Genomic DNA, 23,303 nt, shown 5'->3' with positions numbered 1-23,303 from the left:
TCATAAAACCTAGTAATTCACAATGACCCCCTTTAGGAAACTTTGAGAAGCTAATGATCAGGTAAAAATGTATTTTCCTTTCTTACTTTAAATGTCAACATGGCAAAGTATTTTTAAAAATACATCGAAAAGCACAATCACCCTCATCCATTCAGATCCCCAGCGAGCAGTTTCGCTGCTTTACAAAACAGTTACCCTATTGGTTGTGAGAAGTGAACTTCCCACCTCCTATGAAATGGGTGGAAGAATATGATGCAAAACAAAGAGACATCGAATCTACTCTGGAACCAAGAAACGAGAGTGAGGGAGACAAGGAGCCTTCAGAAAGGGAGGCTTCAAGGAGCTGAGAAGTTCCCAGCGGCTGTGGCATGTTTCATAATCTAAGTGGTATGTGAGGAGCTAATCTTCTTTGGAGACTTAAACTTCAGTAAGTCTGCCCCAAAGAAAACCAAGAGAAGCATAACTCCTGCACTCTATCCGATGCCACCCCAAATCTCGTGGGAGATTGAAAGTATCACGGGTCGGGTACCCGGTCATTTGCTTTTGCCCGCAAACGACAGGAGACACGCGCTCACCTGCGCTCTTCTTCTCCACCCTGCGCATGCGCTTGAGCCGCTTGAGCATGCCGCGCAGGTCAGTGATGCCGTACTGGAAGGCGATTTTCTCGTACTCGTTGGGGTTCGCGTTTTTGAGCAGCTCCCACACGTCCACCTCGGGTTCTTCCTCCTGCTGCTTCACCTCCCTAAAGTGGGAAGGATCGTTGTCTAGTTCAGTACTTGTTTCGGTTCAGTGTTCGAAGCTCCGTTTGTGGCCTGAGTACTTAAAGCTGAGAATTTAAGCCTATTTGCTTTGCTTGAAACCTTAGGGAAATTTGCAGATGTATAAGATCAAGTATGTGCACTTACATTAACACTTTCGTTTTCTTAGTTAGAAGCACAGTTTTGAGACGGGAGGCTATCAGGAAATATCTATACCTTTATTTTCAACCCCAAAGTCTAATTAGAAGATGGGATTTTGAGCAACGTAACAGTTTTCATATGGAATATGGATATTGAACTCATTTTGAAAAGTGGGTTAAGAATTGAAATATTTAAATATTGGCTTATGAGGGAGGGGGGAGATCTCTTTCTACCTTTGTTGATCTACATGCCCTAGCTATGTGTGGAGACACAATACATCCAGTATTTCAAACTTTTTGATTTTGCAAATAGCATTTTTCCTACCACATTAGTAAATATGTGCTTGAACCATTTTTGCTGTTTTTAATACAAAAATCATTTGAAACTCCCAGGAAGGTTTTTTAAAAAATGATTTTTATGCATATAGATATGCTTTTTTTCTAAATTGGCAGGGGGAAAGGAGAAAGCCAAATATTTCATACGAGTGCACTGTCTTTTTTTTTTTTAATTATTTATTTATTTTTTTAATTACATTATGAAAAATATGAGGTCCCATTCAACCCCACCGCCCCCGCCCCCCACTCCCCCCACAGCAACACTCTCTCCCATCATCATGACACATCCATTGCACCTGGTAAGTTCATCTCTGAGCATCACTGCACCCCATAGTCAATGGTCCACATCATAGCCCAGACTCTCTCACGTTCCATCCAGTGGGCCCTGGGGGGATCTATAATGTCCCGTAATTGTCCATGAAGGAGTGCACTGTCTTGAATGCTTTTTTAAATGTATGTGTTTTTTTTTTCTTTTGGAAATAGATTGCATATGATTCATTTAAAAATAAATGTAAACTGTAAAGCAAATGGGTTCCATGAACAAAGGGAAAAGTGACTCTTTAGTGTGGTTATCAATGAGTATTGATCACTGATTAAAGAATAAATATGACTAAGATTTAAAGTTCACTTGTCAGCACTTATTTCAGAATCACAAAATGAAACCATAACTCAGGAACAAACACTCTTTAGGGAAAGAGGCTTGGGGTAAATGCAGAATATAATTTGAAGTTATTTCCTTCACTGGCTAAATATTCCTGATTTTATTAAAACTTAATTGACTATTTTTATCAGGTTAATTTAGAGATCTTATAGTGACTACTAACTGTGAATAATGCTGGTTTGGATATGATTCTCCAGGAACGCTAGCCAAAACATCTTATACATCAATGTGAAAATGGATTCCTTCTATCATGTTAGGGAAAAATGAGGTGCAAATGTTGGGACTTTCTCATTAATTACACCGGTCTCAATTTCTTCTTTATACTCATATGCACTTGGAGAGGGAAATACTGGATTGTAATCACGAGTCAGGTAAATATGGGGAAGGGGGAGAATAGAAAAAGTAGCATATAGTTTGGGGTGGTAATGGGAAGGGGCCACTTCTAAATATCTAATTTCCATTTTACATTGTTCTGTTAAGTCTTTGTGGTATTGGGGGAGAAGGCTGAAGGAAATCTCCTGGAAAATAGAAGCGAGAGGTCATTGGTCCATCAGTAATGTTGGTGGGAAGGACTAAGGAGGAAATTTAAAAGTTGCCCTGTAATTGCAACATTGGTAATAATTTGCGAGAGCCACTAAATCTACTGCCTGAAAGCAGTCTAAATTTCAAATACATCCTTTAAGTATTACTGGAAAGTCCTGGAGAAGTGCAGTTAAAATGTATGTGTATGTACACACAAATGTATATATTTCTCTGCCTGTTTCCTCCATCCAGAATGTCGGCAACAGCCTCTGAAAATGATCACTGGCCCCTCTGACATTTTATTAATGTTGTATTTTTTTTTTGGTCACATTCCAGCCTAAATGTAGTCCCCAAATTGTAAAGTTATGCCATACTAGATTGTGTTAAATTTGTACTTCCAATAAGAATTACACAAATATACATGTCAATACCCTTCCAACACTGGTGAAAGGATATAAAGATATCAAACTAGACATAATTAAAATAGCTAATGAGGGGCAGAAGTCAAACACTTAGACATACCTAGATCCACGAGGTGAATATTTACATTAAGGAAGTCAGGAATAAAGACCATCATTTCCAGGGTGATTTCTTAAGTTGGTTTTGTTGGTGAATTCATAAAACCTATTATCCTCACCAGTTTTTCATTAATACACCAAAATATAATCCATCCCACCACATTCTTAGTCATATTAAATTCCATGTAAGAGCACCAATGACCTCTCGCCTATTCCTTCGAATACTTAATTGAACCCCACATTGTAAGGAGAAGCAGTTGTCATTTTGTACTGGAACATGGGATCGAAGCTCTCATCTGTAGCATTTCCTATAACTCATCTGGAATATGTTTAACGTCTTTAATTACCATAGTGGCCATACCTGACCTTCTTTACATAGCTATGTTAAGCTAAAGTAAGGAGAAAAATCCACATTCCTATAGGTAACTCTGCTTCCTTTTCAAGCATTGGGACAGACCTATATAACATCAACAGTACTTTCATCAAAGTACTATTCAAAGGACTACATCAAAATTTCTATAACTTGATAATCTCAGTGAATTACAAAGATAATATAGAAATTTTATGTAGAGTAAAATTTTCAAGTCTTTATATAAGTCAAATCCTATAGCAAATAGACATTAGTTCAAAAGATTTACTCTGTTTGAGCTAATGTCTATTTGACATAAGCTGGCTTTGCTCTTTTGTTGTACAGATGCTGGTCATAAGGATACTTATTCTGAAGGGGATTTTGCCACACACTCTTGAAAGAGCAGAAGTGGGAAGGAACCCCCTGCCATTACCACAATGAAAACACATGCAATTCACAAATTAGTAGGAAAATACAATGATTTTGAAAAATTGTACTAGTGGATTAGTATAGTATATTAATATAGTCATATTAACAACCTAATTATGAATCAAAATTATAGTTACAGAATGTAAAGAAAATGAAAACTGGAGACAAAAATGACTGCCCATTTTTTCTCACGATTTTTTTCTTTAGGCATTTTAATGATGTAATTAGCAGAGTTCTTTTACTCTGTGAACTACTGGTAGAACAAGTTTGTTCCTTCTTTTTCCTTTTTAATCAGAAAATGACATTTATTGTATCACAATATTTTTCCTTTTGCATGTATATTTTGTCTCTTGGAGAACATAAACTCTTCAAGGGAAAGTACCACATTTCATTGGTGGAAGTGAATATTTGATAACTGTTATGAGCCAGGACCTTTACATTTACATGATAACTCTATAAAGTAGTTATTCTCCCCTTTTACACATGTGGAAACCAAGTTTCAAAGAGGATATGTAATTTGACCGAAGTCACAATATTAGTGAATGGTAAGAGTTGAAACTCAAATCCGTGTTTTTCTACTACTTTATCCTTCTCACAAACATATATTCATTCTTTTCTGTGCCGAGCACTGATAGGCACTGCATCTCTTTTCCTCACAACATTTAGCATTATATTGTACACAAAGAAAGCATTTAGTATTTTCCTGGTTGAATAAATGATTACGAGGGGAAAAAAGTTCTCATGTCTTCTTTACTTTTGATTTATGTCATAACTTCTGGGAGAGATTCAGAGTGGTGTTTCTGGTATGCAGTCACAGGAAATAAGCTGACTCAAAGGGAACTTGGATCTGGCTTCCCATCCGGCCTCTACCTAGCAGTGTCACTTGGAATAAGTCACGTGACAGCTCTTGACCTTGGTTTTTTCACCTGTAGAGCAAGGAGCAGATGAGACTCGCTAAAGTTCACTTCAAAACTATCGTTATAAATAATTTTGGAAAATTAATAAATATTATTGAGGCTAATGATTATTTCAAGTGTCTACAGGAGAAAAGATATATTTAACTTTGCCAAAGTCTATCAATTGACCAATACCCATTGGCAATTAATAAACTGTACCTATTCATTTTTCTGTTCTCAACCTATATATTTAGAACTTGGGGTGAGTGTTTCTTTACAGGGACTTAAATATAGAGATCCAATTGAACTCCAAATATCATAAACACAAGCCTAGTTCATTACAAGTATCATTTTGTCCAGAAGCATATTTGTACTTACGCTCCTTTAACAACCATACAAAGCACTAGAAGTAATGAAAGGTGATCCTGAAAGTTAAATGAAAACTGATATCAGTATTTTATATTATTAATTTAAAATCGTGGCTTCACTGTTTATTTTTAAATTTGCTGAATAAAATACAATCCAAGCAAAAACCAATTTCTTTTAAATGAAAACTGATATCAGTATTTTATATTATTAATTTAAAATCGTGGCTTCACTGTTTATTTTTAAATTTGCTGAATAAAATACAATCCAAGCAAAAACCAATTTCTTTTGTTGCCTCTGCACTATTAAATATTTACGTATATATTACTTTATATCTATAACACACATATAATATAGCATATGACATGATTATGTATGGCTATGTATGGATAGAAATCCTATAAAATGGCTATTTACAAAATATCCATCATGAAATTCTATAAATTTTATTGCAAGGAAAAACAGTGTCAAGGGAGTGTGAATGATAATACTAACCATTTATTTCCATTTTTGCTACCATATTTTATCACTTCTGAAATGCATCTTTTTGGACATTTTTAACATCTCTGAAAGAAGGATGTATCTTATAATCGGTAGTGTGCCACAGTTATTTAATCGGGACAATTTTTTTATTGTCTGATGGCTTATAAAATATATAATCAACAGTGTGCCATAATTAACTATTTGAAGTAATTTTTTCATTGCCTAGTAGTTTATAAAATATGGGTATATCTTAAAATCAATGGTGTCTTAGAATTGATGAAATATAGTAAATCAAAAATAATATTTTAAAATAGGTCTGCCATTTACATGTGTGTGTATATATAATATATACACACATACATATATATAATATATAATATGTATAATATACATAAATAAAACACTTCTGCCAAAGTTGTGATACTGATTTTTTTTGGTCAGATACACAAATCAAAGGCAAGAGAATGGAATTTTGTTTATTCAATCATGAGAAGGAATGGTGTACAATCTTAGAGGTTTCTATGTGTTTGAATTTGTCTCAGTTTTCAAATCTCCCATCCTCAACTAAGAAAACATGTGAAGACTCAAGAAACATTTAAAAAGACATTTTAAAAGTGCTAGCTAAAATTTGCAACACAGATTAGTACACAGTTATTACTCTGTCTCTTTCTTAGTTGACTCTGTTAAATTCTAAAGGCACACCACATTTTAAGAAATGAAAATTCTTTGAAAAACATCCACTTTAAACTTGGCTTCTCTGAGTGGGTATCTAAAAGATCCAGGCCACAGCGCCTCAGTCCATCACTTGGTTCTCACCTACGTTTCAGGAGACCACTAAAGTCAAGTTCCCCTGCATCCTCTTGACCTTCTCCACTGTCATTAACAAAAGAAAAGCAAATCTGGGTTTAATGCCGGACACATACACAATTTCCCCAAACACTATACATATAACATATATGCAATTTTATACCAGCAAACAAGTCATGGGACTATGTCAACACAAACTATTTCTTTTCACACAAGTGACATTTTAAGTTTTTGGAATATGTACTTGTGGAAAAGTAAACATCAGCAGCTTATGTTATTCTATGATCTCATAAGACACATTTTTTGTAGATTGCATATATATAACTGCTTGGATTTGTGTTAAAACCAAGTAACACAAATACACTTAAACCAAGCAACACAAAGTACTTTGTTTTTGCAAGTTGGGGCCTCTGGAAACATACCTGAGTAAAAAGCAAAGGACTTTTGCTGATCTCTGTTATTCACATGAGACAGAGATTGGCTTGGTTCCGCCTTACAGGACAAAGTGTACCAAAGTCAAATATAGAAGCACAAAGCCTTATATTCAAAGGTAACCTCTTTATGTCCATGTCCCAGATAATGGGATAACAACACAGCATAAAATTAAAATGGAGCTAAAGCAGAGCTTTTAAAAAGATGCATTCCTTTCTGTTTTAAAGGGAAATAGTTATAACCTTTTAATTTTCTGGTAAATGTTTATACCTTTTAAAACTTAATTTTCAAAAATTTGTCTTTGAATTGTTAGTGACCCCTTCACTAGTAGTTTTTTAAAAGTGCTTTCCTCTAGAGAAATGCATCTTAAGTGAAGCATGAAGTCACCTTTGTGATTTCTTATAAACTCTAAACAGTAGCTATGGAGTTAACAGTTAAATGACACTCCACATTTACTTACATGTTAATTTTTTAAAGGAAAATTTTGTTTCCTGCTTTTTATAAATCTTAGTTATGGTCTGTGGGTTCAAAAGCAATTTGTGTAAATGTTAAGTTATAAGAATTGAACTCAAATCATGTGCTTTCAAAATTTCTTTAATAGCAGGTATCTGGAGAAGCCCTTTTGAGGTAAACACATTTCTGTTCTTTGAAAGCACAAAATTTAGCAAACCATGGCTCCATCTCTTAAAATATACTTGTACATGGTGCAAGCATAGTTTTAGACTCAGGTACTTGCTGAGCCTGGAGTGAAGAAAGATGGAATAGAATTTTAACAGTAATTTTCAAAATAGAAAAATATTAATCAATCACATAATATTAAATATCTTTTTAAAATAATGAAAATGTTTATGTAGTACAATTTAGGAGGGAAATATGTCTTTTATTAACAATAAATCAAGTTGTCTAATAATAGTATGGGAACAAAGATTCAAATTTAAGATGACTTTCCTTATAACAAAAAAAAAGAATATGGATTCAATCTTGGAAGAACAAAACATTTGTTCTCATTAGAGAATTTATATATGGAAGAATTGAGTACAGAGAGTAAATTAATGGCAGTAAGGGGCTAGTTCCATCTTTTATGGACTAGAAAAAAATGTCGGTTTTCTTCCTTGACCTCCTGATTTTCAGCCTTGAAAGTTGCATAATAAACCAAGGTATCTATGTTTTGCCTTTCTACAATGTTCTTTATTCCAGTAGACTCAATGGTTGTTTTATTTTAAAGGCTAATCTATTCTTTAAATGGTACTAACTTCTGTAAGTAGCCACTTAGTTGTGTTTTTTTCTCGGCACATGGTTTAACAGCTTCATAAGTGATTTCTAAAGAAAAAGCAAGCCAAACATTTTCTGACATTACTTAATGAATATCATGTAAAATGTGTATCTATCTATCTATCTATCTATCTATCTATCTATCTATCTATCTATCTATCTATCTATCTATCTGTCTGTCTGTCTGTCTGTCTGTCTGTCTGTCTGTCTGTCTGTCTGTCTGTCTGTCTGTCTACCTATCTTTTTGGCCATTGGGTGGAAAAATAATCCAATTAAGGAAGAAGCTATATATGAATAGACAGAAAATGCATCTTTATAAGACAACTGTGAAACCTGCAAACACGGGAGCTTCACTAGAGCAAGAACATTCTAAAAATTGATCAGTATATGCTTGATTTGGCATTAAACCCTTGACTTTTCTAGAACACCAACTTTTGAATATACGTATTTCATTATAGTGAAAAGGATTGCTGTCATTTGGAATATGTGATGTAGAAGAAAGGAAAGTTTGTTTTGGAAATCCTCCACTTCACATTCTAGAAAAACTACCTAGAGTCTCCTTTTGAAGTTACCTTCTCTTGAAAGCAGATCTGATGTCAATGTTTGGAGTAGTCCCGGTAGATTCTTTGAAAGGGAAGAAAACAATAAAAGAGACACCCGTTAAGAAGGCAGCTTTGTGTTCAGTTCCTGTGCAGGCTATGGGGATTCTTCAGATGGAAGCAATGCCAGTTGAAGGGGAAGGATGACTTTCTTCCTGGAAGGCTGAGCAGCAGAAGCATCAGCTGTTTGGGGTTACCTTGTCTAGTAGTGGTTCAGCCAGTCTGCCCATTGGAATGTAACTTTAAAAATATGTACAGCTCCCTGATCCTCCCTGATAGAGATTTTTATTTACCAGATCTGGGATGGGCATCCAAAATCAGTACTCCAGGTGATTCTCAGAGATGCCTTAATGTTAAGACAATGTTCACCTAATAATTTCCATCCTTTGATTCTGATCTGTTTAAAGTCTCTTGGGGTACACAGAAAAAAGGTCTTTCCCCTCTTCTGTGTGGCAACCTTTCCCCTATTTGCAAGGAGCCATCTCCCACACACTCAAGCTAGATAGGACCTATTGTCTAGACTGTTCATCCTCCTACTTACCCTAATCCCGAAGTGATCCAGGCTGAGAAATGACGCCCAAGGTCAAACACAGACCCCCAAATGTGGAGCAAGTAGCAGGCTACAGAAAACTGTATCATTCTTAAATCTAGATCTTGTACAATTTTAATAACTCACTTGAAAATTAGCTTTGTTCTTTGCAGCTGTATCTCACTTTGGATTCATCTTAAATTTATGATCTTTAAAGGCTGCCATGTCAACTTTCCATTTTGTATACTTATAGAAATGTGCTGGTTCCATCCCTTCCCCCCCAACCTAAATGCACACCTTCGTGTATATCCCTATTAAATTCACTCTGGACAGTACATTGAAGAAATGCATGGAGAGCTTCCATATCTGATATTAGTCCTTATAAGAGAAATACTCCCATCCACCTGGATCTCCTGACATCCTCATTCATATTACCTTACCCCCAAACCTGATAGGAATGAGTGGGCCAAATGAAACAGACATATTCAGTAGCAGGAGAAAAAAAAAAGTCATCACTCCCTTATCTAGGAGGTCAAAGGAAGAGAATTGGTCTTGACAAGAGACAGTTATCAATACAATTCCCCAAATTCCATTTTGAAATTGCCCTGTAACAACTGAACTCAACTGACTTGCTGAGACCACGGCAGTCAGAAACACAAAGTTTTAAAGAAGTCTTTTTCAAAATCTCATTATATTAGATAACTTTCTTCTTCATCCCCTCACACATTTTTTAAAAAATCACAATTATCCAGGCAAGAAGGCTCCCTTACCGTGCACTTCGAGATCGAATGAACAGCTGTCAAACTTATCCTTATAGGTGACCTCACACCTGTAGTTTCCTGCGTAGTTCTCTTTGGCCTTAATGATCTGCATCTCAAATGTGTACACCTGCAGTGAAAAGCACCCACACACCTTTCACACCTATCTTGCAAGCAGAAACACGCCATTGCATTTTAGTTATTTTTCAAATTCCTCAGCATTGGCTTAGAGACAGATGTACCTTTATCTAGGGATTCTAGTACAACGTTCTCAGTATAGGAGGGGCAAGTGCATTTCACTACCTATGGGCACAGCAGAGTGACCACAATAGGGTGTAGACCCTACAATAGCAACTCTAGCAGAATTTTCTGGCACTGAACTCTCTCAAATCTCACCCTGAAAATGACCCTTTTATCTACACAGAAAGAATGAGCTATCTGAGCTCCCGTGCAAGGAGTTCAGGGCCTTACCCGAGAGTGCCTCTCAAAAGTTTCCTTCAGCTGGAGGTGCTTCCCAGCTTTGCTGGCCAGGTCCATCCATTTCCCTTTAAACCATTTGATAGTGGGTTTTCTAAGAAGATCTTCAGCCTTGACTTTGGCTGTAAAGGTAATATTTTCACCTAGAAAAATCACAAATCAGTCAAGGGGTGATCTAAAAATACATGTGAGTTTTGACCTCATCTGGAAGGAGTTTGCTCAGGACTGTCCTGCATGGACTACCGTGTGATTGGCGCCCCCTGGAGTTGTATAACGGGATGGCCCTGATTTTTTTATGAGTTAACCTGAAAGTTCTCAGGATACTTCAATCTGTTCTGCTTTTGAGATTTATGGAACTGAAAAAGAGCAACAAGGAAATCCATGGAAATAACTATTCCATTTGGATATATATAAAAAATTTAGAGAAATGAAAGTGACAAAATATAGAAATATATTTGCGTATTTTGTCTTTTTTAATTAGGAAAGGTGACAGGAAGCCTGGAATTATGAGAATGTCTCTAAATGAAATTGATCTGTTTGAAGTGACTCCTGCTTATCTGTTTGTATTGACTAATTAGAAACTGAAGTCTTTTTTAAACTCTAGCCCCTCTGCCAGTGCAGCATCTCAGGGTCTCCCAGGAACAAAGAGGGAGTAAACATTTTTGTTCTCATGCAGTGTGCTTCTCATTCTAGACCTGAAGGAAATAATTTTGGAATATATTCAGCTATATGTGCTCTTTTGATAAGTGTCAAAGACTAGTTCTGATCACAATATATTCCTATAGAAAATATTTAATTAAAATTCCCGGAACCCTTCCTGGCAGGACCTTTGCTTCTTCTGTCTCCTCTGTGAGGCTCCATGCCCTCCAACCACAGCCCGTCCCTCTTCCAGGTCCCTCTCTAGCTCACCACCCTGTTTGTTTCCTTCATAGTACTTGGCTTTTGTGATTATTTGTTTAATTTCCTGTTGTCTGCTCCTTCCATTAGACTTTAAGTTCTGAGTGTTCACACATTATACTCAGTATTCAGCACAGTGCCTAAAACAGAAGGGTCAATGTTTTTGAATGAATATCTTAAAAGTTGAACCATCTCGACAACCAGCAAGATGGAAGAGGAGTAAGGAGCCTCCTAGAGTTAGTTCCTGCTACAGAGCAGTTAGTAAACACCCAGAGCTATCGGTTTGGGGACTCCAGGAGACCAAAAGAGCATCCTGCAGCATCCTTGAAGGAATGGAAGGAGAAGACTGCCCATCTGCGGAGAAGATTTGTAAATAGAGTGCCCCACGCCATGGAGGCCGGTGCCCATCCTCCACTGGAAACACAAGCCACCTCTGGAGCTGTTCTGTGGCTGAAATTAGAAGCTCCACTTCCAAAAAATGGGGAAAAGACAGTTGGCCAATGATTTCAGCTAGTGATTAGTAAATTTGGCAGGCTAAAGTACAAACCTAAGATCAGCTAAAGTTTGAACCTGTCCAAGGCAGAAAAGAGGCTGGTAGCCCTGCCATTTTGACTACACCCCCAGCAGACTGAAAATCACAGTGACAGTGGGGACCAGTTTCTTTTATCCAGATTGGCCTGCAGCCCTAGCCTAGGTTTCAGCCCCACCTCTGGCTGCACCAGCCTATCCAGGTACTGCAGGTACATTTGGCTGGCACAGACTGAATAATCAGAAGTTGTCTGGGGTAACTGTGGTCATCTTGGACCCTCATGGCATAGACTGTTACCCAAACTTGCAGCTCCATCCATCCCTGCTGCAGATAGGGGAGAAAGTGATGTGAAGCATCATCAGTCTCTTCGGGCAACTACAGTCCAAGCCTGCATGACTTGGATTATCCCACACAGCTGTGACTCTGTTCCTCCCCCTGGCAAAGGAGAAAGTTGGGAGAAGCTTCATTGGTCCCTGGTGAAATAAGGGCAGCTTGAAACTCCACAGATTATAGCACTAACTACATCCTTGACTACTACTACACAACCAACAAGGGAGAAAGGGCAGAAAACCCTAAACTAAAGAGAAAAACTGCACCCAGAATAAATACTCTAGTAAGCCAGATGCCAAGACACCAATAATAAATTACAATCCACACCAAGAAACAGGAAGATAAGGCCCAGTTAAAGGAACAGATAAGCCTCCAGATTACACAAAGGAGTTGAGACAACTAATCATAGATGCTCAAACAAATCTCCTTAATAAATTCAATGAGATAGCTAAAGAGATTAAGGATATTAAGAAGACATTGGGGGGCACCACCAGAAGCGAGGAAGCTGCTGTGTAATCACTGAGGAGCTGAGGTACTTTACTATCTTAAAATGCCGGATTACCTCGGTGCCGATCAGCGGAAAACCAAAGAGGATGAGAAGGACGACAAGTCCGTTCGAGCTCTGGATGAGGGGGATATTGCCTTGCTGAAAACTTATGGTCAGAGCACTTACTCTAGGCAGATCAAGCAGGTTGAAGATGACATTCAATAGCTTCTCAAGAAAATTAATGAGCTCACTGGTATTAAAGGGTCTGACACTGGCCTCGCCCCACCAGCCCTCTGGGATTTGGCAGCAGATAAGCAAACGCTCCAGAGTGAACAACCTTTACAGGTTGCAAGATGTACTAAGATTATCAATGCTGATTCGGAAGACCCAAAGTACATTATCAATGTGAAGCAGTTTGCCAAGTTTGTGGTGGACCTCAGTGATCAGGTGGCACCTACTGACATTGAAGAAGGAATGAGAGTTGGTGTGGACAGAAATAAGTATCAAATTCACATTCCACTGCCTTCTAAGATTGACCCAACAGTTACCATGATGCAGGTGGAAGAAAAACCTGATGTCACATACAGTGATGTTGGTGGCTGTAAGGAACAGATTGAGAAACTGCGAGAAGTAGTTGAAACCCCATTACTTCATCCAGAGAGGTTTGTTAACCTTGGCATTGAGCCTCCCAAGGGTGTGCTACTCTTTGGTCCACCAGGTACAGGGAAGACTCTCTGTGCTCGGGCAGTTGCTAACAGGACTGATGCTTGCTTCATTCGTGTTATTGGATCTGAACTTGTACAGAAATACATTGGTGAGGGTGCTCGAATGTTTCGTGAACTCTTTGAAATGGCCAGAACCAAAAAGGCCTGCCTTATATTCTTTGATGAAATTGATGCTATTGGAGGGGCTCGCTTTGATGACGGTGCTGGAGGTGACAATGAAGTACAGAGAACGATGTTGGAATTGATCAATCAGCTGGATGGCTTTGATCCTCGAGGCAATATTAAAGTGTTGATGGCCACTAACAGACCTGATACTTTGGATCCAGCACTGATGAGGCCAGGGAGATTGGATAGAAAGATTGAATTTAGCTTGCCTGATCTAGAGGATCGGACTCATATCTTTAAGATTCATGCTCATTCAATGAGTGTTGAAAGAGATATTAGATTTGAATTGTTAGCACGACTGTGTCCAAATAGCACTGGTGCTGAAATTAGAAGTGTCTGCACAGAAGCTGGTATGTTTGCAATTAGGGCTCGGCGAAAAATTGCTACTGAAAAGGATTTCTTAGAAGCTGTAAATAAGGTTATTAAATCCTATGCCAAATTTAGTGCTACTCCCCGCTACATAACGTACAACTGAGCTCCAGAGGCTTTCAAATGAAAATACTTGTTTTAGTTGGAATCTAAACCTTACATAGACTTGTTAACAACCATGTCACAAATAAATGGTTTAAAAATGAAAAAAAAAGAAGACATTGGATGAACACAAAAAAGAATTTGAAAACATACATAGAAAATAATAGATCTTATGGGAATGAAAAGCACAATAAATGAAATTAAAAAATACATTTGAATCATATAATAGCATATTTGAGGAGGCAGAAGAAATAATTTGTGAGCTTGAAGAAAGGCCTTTGAAAGGGAACATACAAAAGAACAGATGAAGAAAAGAATGGAAAAAATTGAACAAGATCTCAGGGAACTAAATGACAGCAAGAGACATGCAAACATATATGTCATGGGTGTCCCAGAAGGAGAAGAGAAGGGAAAAGGGGCAGAAGCAATATTTGAAAAAATAATGGTAGATAATTTCCCAACCCTATTGAAGGACATAGATATCCATGTCCAAGAAGTACAACATACTCCCATCCAAAAAAATCTGAATAAGACCAACTCCAACACACATACAAATCGAATGTCAAATGCCAAAGACAAAGAGAGAATTCTGAGAACAGCAAGAGAAAAGCAATGCATAACATATAAGGGATACCCAATAAATTAAATGCTGATTTCTCAGCAGAAACTATGGAGGCAAGAAGAGAGTAGTCTGACATATTTAAGATACTACAGGAAAAAAATTTCCGGCCAAGAATCTTCTATCCAGCAAGATTGTCCTTCAAAAATGAGGGTGAGTTTAGAATATTCACAGATAAACAGAAACTGAGAGAATTTCTAACCAAGAGATTGGATTTTCAGGAAATACTAAGGGGTGTGCTAGGGCCTGAAAAGAAAAGACAGGAGAGAGAGGCCAGGAAGAGAGTCTAGAAGTGAAGATTATATCAATAAAAGTAACTAAAATTGTCAAAAGAGTGGTGAAATTAAAATATGACAGATAAAATCCAAATATTCAGTAATAAACTCAACCAATGATGTAAAGCACTTGTATTCAGAAAACTACAACTCAATGTTAAAAGAAATTTAAAAAGGCCTAAATAATTGGAAGAACATTCCATGCTCATGGATTGGAAGACTGAAATATCTTAAGATGTCAATTCTACTCAAATTGATACACAGATTCAATGCAATTCCAATAAAAATTCTACCAGCAATTTTTAAATAAATGGAAAACATGATTATCAAATTTATGTGGAAGGGTAAAGGGTCCTGAATAGCCAGAAACATCTTAAAAAGGAAAAGTGAGGTTGGAGGGCTCTCATCTCCATACTTTAAATCACAGTACCTAGTGGTAAAAATGGGATGGCACTAGCATAAAGACAGATGCATAGACCAATGGAACCACATTTATGGTTCAGAAACAGACCCTCAAATGCATGGTCAAGGAATCTTTTACTAGCCTGTCAAACCCACCCAGCTCAGGCAGAACAGTCCATTCAACAAATGGTGCTGAGAGAACTACATATCCATAAACAAAAGAAGTAAAGAGGACCCCTATCAAACCTTACCCAAAAATTAACTCAAAATGGATCAAAAATCTAATATAAAAGCAAGAACCATAAAGCTTCTAGAAGAAAATGTAGGAAAATATCTTCAAGACCTGGTGGTAGGTGGTGGATTCTTAAAGGAGATAAGAGGAGGACTGAGATGGACTACTGGTGTTTAATTTATGTAGAAGTTTTAATTAGCTTTACTGTAAAAGTGTGGAAATTTAAAGAGTGGGTGGTAACATATAGTGAGTAACAGCTAGTTTATAAATGGGGATGTGGCTGAAAATGATAGTCTAGGGATATAAATGCCAATTGACAGAATGCTAGAGAATAATCTAGGAACTGAATAGCAGAGTAAACCAAGAGGTGGATGAGAATTCTGGTTGATGGTACAGAAGCAAAAGTGTCCTTTGTTAGCTAGAGCAAATGTACATCACTATTGCAGGGTGGTGGGAATGTGGAGAAGCATGGGAAAAATACAACTGGAATGACCTATGGACTGTGGTTAGCAGTAATAATGTAATATTCTTGCATCTATGTCAAAGACGTATTGTGTTGATAATGGAGCAGTATGGAAAAGGTGTCAAATGTACAATATGGATGTGGTAACTATCAGATGATATTATCTTATAAACTAACAAATGTTCCACCACAGTGTGGTGTGTTGATAGAGGGGCACATGTGCATGATTGTTTTGTAATTCTACAATTTCTGTCATAAGAATATTAAAAAATAATAATAATAGGGTGGGTTAGGGGAAAAACACACCAAATGTAAGATAAGGACTATAATTAGTAGTAAGATTTTGACAATATTCTATCATAATTTGTAACAAATGTCTCATGACAATGCAAGGTGCTGGTGGAGGGTTGATGTATGGGACCACTGTATGATGTTATGCATGTTTGCTTTGTAAGTTCACAACTTTTAGTATACACTTAATGTTTATGTATGTTCATAAATAAATGATATAAAGATAATAATAATAGGGTGGGTTGGGGGAAAATACTTTGGTTAGTAGTAATATTTTGACAATGCTCTTTAATCATTAGTTAAAAATGTTTAACAACAATGCAAGGTATTGGTGGTAGGGTGAGGTATGATAGTCCTGTGTGATGTTATATATGTTTGTTTTGTAAGTTCACAACTATGACTATACACTTAAAGTTAATGTAGGAGTGATATAGTTCAATAAATTTTTTTAAAAAGTTGAACCATCTCTCTACCTGTGTCTGAGATATTACACATTATGTGCAATAATCTAAAGCACATGTGCAGATATGTAGTCATTTTATGGAATTAAGTATGTTGTAATGACAGTAAACACTGATTCAGAGATTTATATGACATGTTTGAAATATACTGGTAGGTCCTATTATTTTTCCTACTTTATGGATGGGGAAGCTGAGGCAGAGAGAGGTTAAGCAACTTGTCCAAGGACCTAGTAAGAAGCAGAATCAAGATGCAATGCCAAGATGTATCTAGCTGCAGGGTCCAGGCACTCGACCACTATGCTGTGCTGCCTTGGCTGGCTAAAGGTTCCTGAAATGATGGCTGTCACTCACCTTTTCAGGTTATCAAAAACAGGATTTAGTATATACGTACAATGGAATACTATTCAGCCAGAAAAAGGAATGAAGGACTGATACATGCTACAATGTAGATGACCCTCAAAAACACTATATGAAGTGAAAGAAGCCAGACACAAAAGGTCACATATTGTATGATTCCATTTATAGCAAATATTCAGAATAGGTAAATCCATAGAGCCAGGAATCAGATTGGTGGTGGCCAGTAGCAGGGGAATAAAGAGTAGGTACTTCATGGGTGTGGGGTTTCCTTTTTGGGGTGAGACAAGGGTTTTGGAACTAGATAGACGTGATGGTTGTACAACATTGAAAATGTACTAAATGCCAACTAATTGTTCACTTTAAAATGGTTGATGTTATGCTAGTGAACTTCTCCTCAAACTTTTTTAAAAGTAGGATTTAATGCTAGGCACTCACCCACTTTCACTGTTCCTGTTTGAGGCTTTTCAACAAACAGTGTGGACATCTGAGAATTGGCATTCTGCTTGTCTTGTTCCTCCCCAGCAGGTGGTTCGCCAAGAGACCACTCTGATGAACAGAAAGGAGGGAGAGGGTTATTGCAGGGCCAGGTTCTTCTTAGGTAGGCTTACCTGAGGTGGTAGTGCTCATCATCACTGAAGCTGTTCTTTGTCTCATGAAACTGGATAGATATAACGTCATTCTTTAGATACCCCTTCCCAGCCCCCAGAAGCCATCAGGAGAGAGTGATGGATTCTTAGTTTTACAGAGATGTCTTTTCCATACAAAGGAACATTTTCTAATTCCTAGAAACAGTGAAACTTTACAGGTAAGTTGTGACTTTGTCTTTGTTGGCAGCGATGTTTCCTTTGTTTGATTCCCCATCCTGCCTATCACCTAATGGATAAATAATGAAAAAAATAAGTAAATTAAAGCAGTATTTTTCTAAGATGTTTGACTGGAAGGCCACATCTATACAACAATAGAATTGGTAAAGACTAAAGGGATGGGTCAGTTTGATTGTTCAGATACCAGAGCCTGGTTTGGTGTTTCTAGACTCCTTGCTATTGTATGATGAGATGATGCTATTATGGTTGTATAGATGTGGCCAGAGTTAAATGAGTAAGTAACAGAACCTGTAGCTAGAATATCAAGAATACTAGAAGTGTCCTTAAAAGGGAAAAAAAAGAGACAAAACCAGAAGAATTGAAAAGGAAAAAAAAAAACCCAACATTTTGAGGCTTTCCTGCAGAGAGAAGCTGAAAATCAAGTTGTTTTTGTTTTTTTAATTCATTTTTTTAAAAAATATTACATTCAAAAAATATGAGGTCCCATTCAACCCCACCGCCCCCACCCTCCACTCCCCCCACAGCAGCACTCTCTCCCATCATCATGACTCATCCATTGCACCTGGTAAGTACATCTCTGGGCATCGCTGCACCCCATAGTCAATGGTCCACATCATATGTTTTCGTTTTTTGTTGTTTTGTTTTGTTTTGCTATTTTTTGTTTAAACTCCAGGTCCTTGACTGGCATTAATCTGCAGTAAACTCCAGTGAGGAGGGTAGGGATGGAGAACTGTAAATATTCCCTCTGTCTCTGAAAGCTGAGTGCAGAAAAATTCAGTTTCAATACTTTAATAACTAGGGGAAAATTCATGGGACACCAACTCTTTACTTTGCTAATACACATTTAACTATTTTAGTTTTCATGTCTTAATCATACTTCATATTTCTGTCCACAGGAGAGCACTGTTTTCACAATTAAGTTGTGCAACCAAATTACATGGCTACACAATTATTTTTAAGACCCAAGTTAATGTTAGTGTTTTATTTAGTGTGTCTATGATATTAGTAGTGTAGTGAATAGTGGCCATTCATGTTTGGAATATGTAGACAATTTTTATTGTTTTGTTCCCTTCTACACCTGCTGTGTCTACAAAAGTGTCTGACTCATAGAAAGCCCACAGTAGGATCACAGTAGGCCTTCAAGATATATTCGTTGAATGAATGAATGAATGACCTCACAGAATTTTAGTTATAGCTGACAAGATGCATTTCTTTTCTTTTTCTTTTTTTTTTTTAGGATACATTTCAAAGTGTTTTGTTAATTGTAGGTAAAGTTCTACAAAAATGTAAATTATTATGTAACTTCCGCGCTTCCTTGGAAAGGAGATTTTTTAAAAGTTTTTTGATCTCTGTGACCTTGCTAAACTTGAAAAAAGGAGAGTAATAATAATAAAGATAAGCAAACACGCGGTATAGAGGGCTGGGTTCCTGAATCTTTGTGTCCATATGTCATGCAAAATTAATTATTTCTCAATGCATTAGTTTTCTTGTAAGTGGGAATGTAATGAAAGATTGCTGTAAGCTACAAACTGAGTCAAACAAAGATTAGAGTCAATAACGCTTCCAGAAATGAGGTCATTAGTGCTCGAATTAGGATGCGACCGGGATGCCTTGCTCCAGGAGGACGCTCACCTGAGTCTTTTCTCTCCAGGGCCCGACTACCCAAACCTGAAAGGAAAGCGTGATTTTGGATGATGCAAGGGAAGGAGAAAAAGAAGTGCTGACTTCAACATTCTTGGATTCCCCCAAACCCTGTCTCTTCTGGTGATGAGAAAAGAAACTAGACGTGGGCTTGGGTGGTAAATCAGTGGCGCTTCATCTATGAAAGCATCTATTAAAAGTATGTGTCTTATTTGAAAACAGTAATAAAGGAAGAAATCCAAAAAGCGTATGGCTGGAAATGGAACACAAACATTTTGCCCCTAAAACTTACACCCAACATTTACTAATTTCATAGAGAAGCCTCCTCTCTCTAAGCTCCTCAGGTAAACCCAAAAAAAAAAAAAATTTTTTTTTTTTCCTTTATAGCCAGTGTTTTCCTCTTGGCTGGCACAGGCACAGCCTGATGCTCCTGCTCTATTCTCTGGCTTTTCTTTTACTGTCAACTAATAAATACAAAATTGGGGGAAGGAGTTGGAAATATCCTAACCTGGTGGCAGGGCACTAGGTGGAGAGGCTTCCTCTTCATCTGAAACAAGAAATAGGAATGAAAAAGTCAAGGAGTAAAGGACTTCATCCAGAGTAACCTGAAAAAAAGAGAAATCTGAAAAAGAAGAGAGACTACACAAAACACTTTAAACTGATGAATAAGCCTTAGAATGTTTGGTACCTGGAAGGATAAACTTGAGTATTTCAGGCAAAAAATAAATAAATAAAAGGGTAAGAGAGTAGGGTAAGCAAAATAAAATTATAGATTAAAACATGGAATGTTATGCAAGTTTTTTAAAAAATGTGATTGATTATAGGTTAGGAAAAAAATAATGCTAAAAATCCAATCTTAATGAAATCAATAGAGGATGTGGTTTTCAAGTTCTTTTTACAACTAAAGTCCATGTCAGACATTATTCATATAGTACATTTATTTGGATACAAACAGAAAAGCATATATGTACTGGTTGAGAACTCTTCTTCTCTTACAAAAAAAAACTCATCATCAATTCCCCCTCCAACTTTAGGAACTAAAAGTCAAGATTAACCAATATAAATCAATTTGTCATACTTGCTAAGTTTGCCAATAATTACTTTAGGAACTTTATAAGCATTTCCCCAAGATTGTACTGGTGTTGACCAATGCGGTTTAATTGTTCAGTTACCCACATGTACATTTGTAAAATTCAAAATATGCCTTCATAGCATTTATATGCAGAGCCACTAAAATTCCCCTTAACTAAAATATCTGCACTTCAAAGTGTCTTTACATTTTGGATGCTTAAATAGGCATTTGGTGTTATTGAACTTCTGCCCTTCCCTTCCAAAGCATGAGGACTAGTGTTTGCATAAATAATAATAATCCTTGTACTTAAAATACTAGAATAGCTATAGATTTAAAAATACAAACCAAATGACTACATAAAATTGGATATAGAATAAACATGCACTTGAATGTCAGAGTGTATTTTAAAAATCCTGTTGAGAAGAGATAAAATAGCACATTTTAAAACAAACTATTAGAATATTTACTCCAAATATTAATTGCTGGCTGGAAATTTCATTTTCAAAATTGTCAACTAGGGCATGTTTTATTTATTTTTAATAAAATAACTAATGTAATATCTAGGGAATATGCCATATCTTCAGAACCAAAGGGGATTCACTAAGTACTGTGGGGATTGGGATTCTTCAGAGAAAGCTTTCCGTGATCAAAGAATGTGGAAAATGCTAGGCTTAATAAAGTTGAATGCTTGCATTTTATTGTGGTGTGAGTGTGTGCGTTGCTTATATTTACTGAGGGACATCTCAAAGTCTTCTATGTGCTAATGCAGTCTGACTGGGGTAGACAAGAAATGATACAGTAGTTAGTATTTCCCAAATTTAAAGTTCATCTTTGCATCTTTTTCTCCTGGGATATCCATTAACATTGCACAAAATTGTGCTGTTGGGAAGTACAGGCATTTCTGAGCTATCAGAAGAGAATCCTATATATTTTACGACAGATAATTAAAATTTTACATAATCAAAAATAAAATACCTTGCAATTTTTCTATAATATTATTTGTCAAAAAGTTAATTCAGTATTTAGATTAGTCATATTCTAATCTATTTAGAAGAATAGATTTCTTCTCATAATCTATTCAAAGGCTTTTATTTACTGAACTATGTAGAAAGTTTTGACTCAAAGTCCTGTAAAAATTAATGAAAATGAACCAACTCCTAGCAAGAAGCATCCTTTATTATGTATAAACTAGAAATGAGAACTATTCTGATTCCAGTGAGTACCATTTTATACAGGTTTTGTTGTTTTTTGTTTGCCTTGTTTGCCTTGTGCATAGGACATAATTAACCCTGAGTTAACTGTTTAGAATGCACAGTGATGGAGAAAAGATTTTTCATAAACTTTCATAAAATGAAATGAAGGAAGATAAGCTATTTTTAATCAAAATTTTGATGAGTGATTAATTTCAAAGTCCACTAAATGTTAAGAATATTTGGGTTTAATGTAACATTTTATGTAGTCCATGTATCTTTTAAAAATAAATTTAAAATGTATTTTTTTATAAAGGAGGAAGGACAGAGCAGATATGGCTCAGGTGCCTGGGCTCCCGCCTACCACATGGGAGTTGCTGGTTCGGATCCCAATGTCTCCTAAAGAGGACAGTGAGCTGGCATGATGGTCAGGTATGGCAAGCTGACACAACAAGAGACACATGAAGAAAAAACATGAGAGATACAATAAAGCAGGGAGCAAAGTTTCCCAATGCCTCCTAAAAGAAGACAGTGAGCTGACGTGATGGGCAGGTGTGGCAAGATAACACTACAAGATGACACAAGAGACATGGGGAAGAAAAACATAATGAGAGATACAACAAAAGCAGGGAGTGGAGGTGGCTCAAGCCATCAGGCACTTTCCTCCCACATCACAGGGCCCGGGTTTGGCTCCCAGTGCCTCCTAAAGAAACAAGGAAGATGAACAGTTACAGCAAGTGAAAAACAACAAGAGGGTGTGAAGAAAAAAAAAAGAATATTTGGGGTACATGCACAATTACTTTAGACTATCAAGGAATCACATATTAAAGCAGTATTTCAAAATATCAAGAAATATTGTTCCTTTAAGTGATTCAAAATTACTTCCAAGCAGCACTTACTTCTCAATTGGCAATATTTGATTCATTGCACATAAATTTTCAAACTTAAGAAAGTGAAAATATAATTGACAGTAGCAACATTTACTGTATCCCTTCTTTTAAAAGTAGCTTTAGTCCTGGTGCCCTTTTATACTAGGAAATGAAATTAAGATGGTCAGATTCTGATCTAAAATTCTTGAACAGTTGCCCAGTTGAATTTGGTTCAATTTGGTTGAATTGTTCTTATTTACTATGGAAAAACAGATGCTATTGCTAAAAGGGAAATTTGACCAGACAAATCTCTCTGGTTGGGTCCAATGTAACAACACATGGCATCACCCAAAGAACATGTTCAAATAAAAAAAAAATGCAATTTTTAAGTCATATATATTTTTTCTATTTAAAAGTGACTACAGTGATGAAGAAAACTTAAACGTCTGCTTTGGCTCCTTACAACACAACGGACGGTGAGCAGCAGAGCTGTCTCCCACAGCACCCAGAGGACAGTTTACCAAAGCAGACTGTAATCATCTTTAAGTCATGGGAAAATGACATTTGTAAAACCGTAAAAATGATTCTCTTAAACAACTGAAGTTCCCAGAGAAGAAAGTCTGGGAAGTAGAGAAAGAACTTGGTTTTGTATTACAGGGCTGGGAGTTAAG

At 36.7% G+C, this 23,303-nt stretch overlaps 1 protein-coding gene and 1 pseudogene across 5 annotated transcripts in view; one reads left to right on the top strand and one right to left on the bottom strand.

The window, feature by feature from the left end:
* Positions 1–23,303, bottom strand: part of MYBPC1 (myosin binding protein C1) — an 85,767-nt gene that overhangs the window by 37,583 nt on the left and 24,881 nt on the right. For 4 of the 5 annotated variants that reach the window (XM_023591923.3, XM_004469190.5, XM_004469196.5 and 1 more), the window contains exons 4-11: positions 20,010–20,048; positions 19,493–19,528; positions 17,472–17,582; positions 10,327–10,475; positions 9,868–9,985; positions 8,542–8,593; positions 6,275–6,331; positions 576–742 (exon numbers count right to left, since the gene is read on the bottom strand). In XM_023591923.3, coding sequence (XP_023447691.2) covers positions 576–742; positions 6,275–6,331; positions 8,542–8,593; positions 9,868–9,985; positions 10,327–10,475; positions 17,472–17,582; positions 19,493–19,528; positions 20,010–20,048 — 729 coding nt within the window. The remainder of the gene's footprint in view (positions 1–575; positions 743–6,274; positions 6,332–8,541; positions 8,594–9,867; positions 9,986–10,326; positions 10,476–17,471; positions 17,583–19,492; positions 19,529–20,009; positions 20,049–23,303) is intronic. The other variant, XM_023591922.3, reaches the window with a different exon arrangement.
* On the top strand, positions 12,577–13,982 carry LOC101422938 (26S proteasome regulatory subunit 7 pseudogene; annotated as a pseudogene).

The sequence above is a fragment of the Dasypus novemcinctus genome, chromosome 12 (genome assembly GCF_030445035.2).
Source record: "Dasypus novemcinctus isolate mDasNov1 chromosome 12, mDasNov1.1.hap2, whole genome shotgun sequence".
NCBI lineage: Eukaryota > Metazoa > Chordata > Mammalia > Cingulata > Dasypodidae > Dasypus > Dasypus novemcinctus.
This window is presented reverse-complemented; position numbering and strand designations above follow the sequence as displayed.